At 36.9% G+C, this 6,529-nt stretch overlaps 1 protein-coding gene across 1 annotated transcript in view; it reads right to left on the bottom strand.

Annotated features, from left to right (window-relative positions):
- The window catches only part of csmd3b (CUB and Sushi multiple domains 3b), a gene marked incomplete at its 5' end in the record, with an annotated part of 796,761 nt that overhangs the window by 195,111 nt on the left and 595,121 nt on the right, over positions 1-6,529 (bottom strand). The window contains 2 exons of the mRNA XM_079829185.1: positions 588-684; positions 2,489-2,613. Of these exons, the coding sequence (XP_079685311.1) occupies positions 588-684; positions 2,489-2,613 (222 nt within the window). The remainder of the gene's footprint in view (positions 1-587; positions 685-2,488; positions 2,614-6,529) is intronic.

Here is a 6,529-nt window from a genome sequence, read left to right as displayed (position 1 = left end):
GTAATGTGAATTACACAAGCTTATACAATGACACTAGTCTGGAATACTTGATTCTGATTGGTCAATCATGGCTTTCAGCAGTCAATGAGGATCATTGCACGCAGCATAACCAACATTATTCCCAACGATTACAAAAAATAACCATCTACAGCAACAGTTGTAAAATGTCCAGTCTTTAGTGTATTTATTTTCCATATTTTCAAAACCCAAATTAGGGTTTGCAAAAAATTACAGCAAAAAAGTCAAATAAAAAGTAAAGTTGAAAATAAATAAATAAAATGACTAACAAGTGTTTTGTTTTGCTAACCTACCCCTAACCTTAACAAAAGCATTTTTTGTTTACCTGCATGTCATGTGACCATTTACTGACTTCAGAAAACCGTGAAAAAGCAAAAATGTTGTTCAATTATTAACATATTAATTTAAAATCTCATGTGGTGACAGCTGACACAAGAGTTTGGTATATACATAGCATATACAGTATATAATAATGATGATCCTTGAAGTGAAAGGAAAGATGTTCAGGCAAGATATTTCCACTTCCAAAACAGGAAATAGCATGTACTTTGCAGTAGTTGAGCTCTTACCTGAGTAGCTGCCCAGTCTGGGTGCATTGTTGTCTGCGCCATCATAGAAATCCAGAGAGTCCCAGTTATGTTCTGTGGCAAAACTCACAACTTGGATCTGATTTATGAAGAAAAAGCACAAAGACAGTGTCACTACTGTACTGAGCTCCTTTCCATCTCATGTGATGTACTGTATACAGACTTCTGACAATGTATCTATATCTATATCTATGAATGACTTTGATCCATCCATATATATATACTGTATATAAGGGCTATGCGATATTGAAGAAAAATGCGATATCCTTGTTAAATAATGTGATATTCAATTTGCGATATGCTATTATTTTAAGTGAGTAAAATCTATTACTTTCCCCAACTGATATCCTTCACTTAAAGCATAACCGACTGTGTTTACATGAATACTCATCAAGACAGCCATTTTGACATGTGTATTTGTGTATATTTGACAGTTCGAGTGTGTAACAATACACTAAAAAAAGAACAGCTTGTGCGCACGTTCAGTGCGTGTGTCAGACAGCAGACAGCGCGAGACTACAAGGAGTTGTTTTTCGCAAGTTATTGTGTTTAATAACTCTTTTTAACGTCAAGCAAGTCACTTAAGTACCAGCCGTGTGCCCAGTCTATTCTCTGCTATATGCATCAACCTAAAATGTACACTTTTCACAATGTTCATGTAGCCTATTAAAAATCATTCAGATATTGTGTGTCCTTGTGATATGCATATTGCAATGTACATTTGCAATATTCTGATAATGTCGATATATTGTGCAGCTCTAATATATATATATATATATATACATACAGTATATAGTATATATATACACTTTTTTCTACCAGAGTATACACTACTGTTCATAAGTTTGAGGTCAATACGATTTTAAGAAATTAATTTTTATTCAGCGAGGATGAATTAAACTGATAAAAAGTGACATTAAGGACTTTTACATTGCTCCAAAAGATATCTATTTCAAAGAAATTCTGTTTATTTGATAAATTTCTATTCATCAAAGAATTGTGAGAAAAGTATCAGGTTTCCATAATAAATATTTCTTGAGCAGCAAATCCTCATATTACAATTATTTCTGAAGGATCATGTGACACTGAAGACTGGAGTAATGATGCTGAAAATCTAGCTTTGATCACAGGAATAAATGACATTTTAAAATATATTCACATAGAAAATAGTTATTTTAAATTGTAATAATATTTCACACTATTTCTGATTTTTACTGTATTTTTGATCAAATAAATGCACCCTTGCTGAGCATATTTTTTATGTCTTACCAAGCTCAAACTTTTGAAAAGTAGTTTTACACAAATAGTTTTGATACAATGCTTGCTACAATTGCTAAAAACACATATTTAGAAACAAAAGATGATTTTGAATTAAAAGGACAGAGACTTTGAATGGCTTTGATACAACTGTCAAAGGTCATTTAAATATACAATGAATAAAATTAATAGCAAAACAATGTGCACATATGATTAAAAATAGGAACTGGGCGTCTGTCAGCCGAAGCCACGGCACACTGCAACAGATGTTTCCAGAGCAGACTGTCACTGATTACAGTTAAAGTGATTTTGTGGGATTTCTTGTATTTGGATGAGAGAGTCCACAGTAAACACAGTGTGAGAACTCAATAAACACTCTTAATGCTGTATCAACAAAATTACTACATTTGCACACAAAAAACAAAACAGGCAAGGTGGTGAAGAAACAGACTGGCAATGAAGTTTGTAGAACTGTGCTCCCCATCATTTCTAAATTAAACATTGCCTCATGCATAATTAATTAGACATTAAGAATTCCCTTTATTGTAGTTTAAACTTTTCCATCACTGACGCTTCTTGTCTGAAACATTTAATTTGAGGGACTTCAAACAGGCTCCTCCACTCACTTGGATTCCAGCTCCCTCAGGAACAGACACCTTCCACACACAGTTGAGGTTGTTATCATAGGGTTCCGGGTAACCCGGGGACAAAATGGTCCCCTTACGCATCGTCATTATCCCTCCGCAAGGCACTGTGAAGACAGGAAAGTGTGTTACAATAAGCATTGACTTTCAGCGCTGCGCAAATGGAAGGAATCCATCTGCCTCGGCACAAAAGAGAAGCAACTTTTGATGAGTACTCAAAGCTATCTTGGCTGTACGATCACTTGATGCTTTCCTGCCTTTAAAGATATACTTGTCTTTTTTAAACAGATACTGAGTAGGTGTTGCTATGCTCCTGTAATCTGCAAACCAACTAGGTTTTCCATTTAGTTCAACTGTAGAAAAATGCTAAAAAAAAAAGACATTGGCGTTGAGCAATGGAAAAGATATGTGATTATGAGACACCCCTAATAGTCGTAGAAGAGGCTTAGGGAGCTTTCACATCTCTAGTTCGGTTCATTTGGTCCGAGCAAAGGGCAAACAATTATACATTGTAGCATTTTTCAGCTTTTTTGGTTCCTTTTCACACCACACTGATTGCTTTGGTCCGAACCAGAGCCATAGCGAGAGAGAGTTGTTACAACGACAACAAAGTTCAAAACGCTTGATAGTCACGTGATTCATGTAGACCTCGAATAGTTCCAGGAAGTGCTTTGACAGGCAATTCAAATTGATAGTCACAGTGACAGAACTGCGCTTTTTGGTAATTAATAGTCAATAAATGCATTGATTTTCAATAATTTTATTACACATCGACATGTGTATGTAGCATGAGTATGTAGTTACAGCGATGTTGTTTTTAAAATATATATTTTTTTAATGATGAATAATCTACACAAGCAGGCTTTAATGTTATTTTGATTAAAATGTGCTGATCATTTAAAATCTTACTGATTAAACGTCTTCCCTTTTAAAAGTGCATCACAAACGGTCTGTTCTGCTGTAACTCTATGGCGCGGCTGCTACTTCCGGGAACTATTGAGAGTCTCCGCGAGCCGCCATTGCTATAAAAAAAAACGTTCCATTGGAGTCTATGGAGTTGTCGCAACTCTCTCTCTCTATGGCTCTGGTCCGAACCAGTTGAAACGAACAAAAATGCAGTCACATGACCACATCCACATCACTCATTGGCCATGGTGTATTACCCAAACTGCGACTGCGCGGGCTGGTTTTGTCCCTGGCCATAATCTATTACATTGTTTGTATACACCACAGTATGCAAACAATAAATTTCTATAATGAAGCGCGGATGCGGCTTGAAAACAACGCTCGAATGCACTGCAAACTGCGAGCGTGCAGTTGAAAGCACCCTTAGTCAACCAAAATTTGTATTAGTCGGTAAGTTGAAGGGAAAAAAAACCCTGTAGCGAAGGCACGCAGTCCGTGAGGGACAGCTTGTTAAAGGTGCAGTGTGTGAATTTTAGCGGCATCTAGTGGTGAGGTTGTGAATTGCAATCACCCACTGCTCATCCCTCCCTTTCGGAGCGCATAGAGAAGCTACACAGGACAAAAAATGTCATCGTCTGAGAGAGCAGAGAGTAGCTAGCGCTCTGTAGAGAAGTTTGTCCGTTTAGGGCTACTGTAGAAACATGGCGGCGCAAAATGGCGTCTTCACTGTAAGGGACCCGCGGTGTATAGATAGAAATGGCTCATTCTGAGGTAATAAAAACATAACGGTTTGTTAAGAAAGGTCTTTATACACCACTGAAAACATAGTTATGTTTATTACATTGCATTTCTGTCAACAGATCCTCATAAATACTACACACTGCACCTTTAACGGCGGGTCCTTTATGTCGGGCAGGAAGTCCAAACCTTTGCCTATCATTTATCGACCTTAATATCTATGAGGCTTATCATTTTAAACATGTCAATAGTAGCAACTTTACATGACCTAGATTAGAAGTGTTTGTGCGGAGTGTGGAAGCTGAAGTATTAGCGCGCTTACTAAATGGAGGTGTTCACTTGCATTTCAAAATACTCATTTTTAATACATAATTTTTGGTCTTACATCAAAAGTAGCCTAATACGTAATTCGAAACAGAAAAATTTTTTAACATTTGTGTACACTCACAATAATTAATTAAATATTGTGCATTAGTAAAATAAAGAAAACCATCAGGACGCACTTTCTGTCGTCTCGGCCAAAAAAATAAACCGAAACTCAGTGTGAACTTTCCTCACAGACACGAGAAATTAATCTATCGAAAGTTTGAAATGTCTACTTTTAAATAGACAGATTCAAATGGAAAACAATATTGTAATATTATAAGTGTATATTGGCACGTGCACTATCCTGCAGAGATGACGAGTTAGCATCGTCAACTTCATCTCTGCAGTCGAAAACACAGAAAACATTATCAATAAATGATTCAAATGTTCAGACAGCCTCCTTGCTGTTTTTTACGACACATTCATAAACATTACTTTGACATGGACATGGCATGACATGGAAGCGCCGGCACGATCACTTGACCCACATTTTATGAACTTGAGCGTGTCAACAAACAAACCAAAACTCCAAGACATGAGACATATTTCTATAGAAAGTGTGAAATGTCAAGCAATTGTCAACCAATTCAAGTGCAAAACAAATATTCTCAGATTATGTAATCCGTATGAAATGTTACCTACATACAGTGCGTCCACTACTGCAGAGTTGCAGAGATTATTAATGAATTATTCAGATGTTCAGACAGTCTCCTTGCTGTTTTTTACGACACATTCATAATCATTACTTGTGGCAATCTTTATGTGTGCGTTTGAGCACTGATTAGGCCATGTATACGCAATTAAAGGCTCATTATTATGATTTGGCTTATTAATATACACGTGCGATTAGTCGACTAATCGCTTAAATTAACAACTAATAGTCAACTACAAGGACAGCCCTAGAAGATATATGCATCTGATTTCTCAGCCTATATTTTAAAGAGGACCTATTATAGGCTCTACTAGGTTTTCATTCTTTAAATGTTCAAAAACACATTATTTGTCACATATTCTCCATTGTTGCAGCTCCTCTCTTCCCAGTCTGTCAGTAATGCTCTGTTTAGTTCCTGTCTCTATGAAACCCCTCCTTCTGAAAAGCACAATGTGCTCTGATTGGTCGGCTGGAGCAGTGTGTTGTGATTGGTCAAGCACTTAGAGCGTGTTTGGGAAATGTCCCGCCCCTTACCAAAACCGCCAGTTTCAACCAAGCGGCAACCTCCCCCAGTTTCTCTTGAAGCCAATACAGAAGTGACTTAAACTGCAATTCATTGACTGGCCACTAGGGACAGGCTCCAGAAGGAGCAGAATCTCATCGAGCTCATGTTAAAATGGCCAACTTTGCAGCAGAAAAAACATGTTTACAGTCTGGTACAAATTGTGGTTTTGGTTTATACGGCTAATTTTGCCCTTCATGACAACTGTGAGGGGGGAGAATTTTTTTATAACTCATTCGTTTACCAGTCCTTCCAGAAAAATGCGGCTTTTTTTGTGATAGTTGCGGGCAAAAATCCTTGATTATGCGGCACGTTTTCTTAAAAAATGCGATGGAAAATGCGGGATATTTATGCAATTTTATGCGATAAAATTGCGGGAACTTGCAAAAACTGCGGTTTTATGAAAAAGAGAAAAAAAGCATTACATCACAGAAAGTGCTGGGAATATTTAAGTTCTCATCTTGTTTTATTGAAGACCTTAATAAACACATGGCTCAAATTTACAAAACATTGAGTCAAACAAGTTCTGTAGCTTTACAAAAAGAATATGCTACAACCTCTGAAAAAATTTATAAATAACTTCCTGTTTTACAGAGGTAGCTATACAAAACAGACATTTGAGTGCTTCCAATGCACAAAGTGCAATCTCTTAAAGGGTTAGTTCACCCAAAAAAGTAAATTCTGTCATTAATGACTTCCCCTCATGTTGTTCGACACCCGTCAGACCTCTGTTCATCTTCAGACACAAATGAAGATATTTTAGTGTAAATCCGATGGCTCAGAAAGGCCTCCATTGGCA

This window comes from Gobio gobio (genome assembly GCF_949357685.1).
Source record: "Gobio gobio genome assembly, chromosome: 11".
Taxonomy (NCBI): Eukaryota; Metazoa; Chordata; class Actinopteri; order Cypriniformes; family Gobionidae; genus Gobio; species Gobio gobio.
Note: the sequence above shows the minus strand (reverse complement) of the source record. Positions and strands in the feature narration are given on the sequence as shown.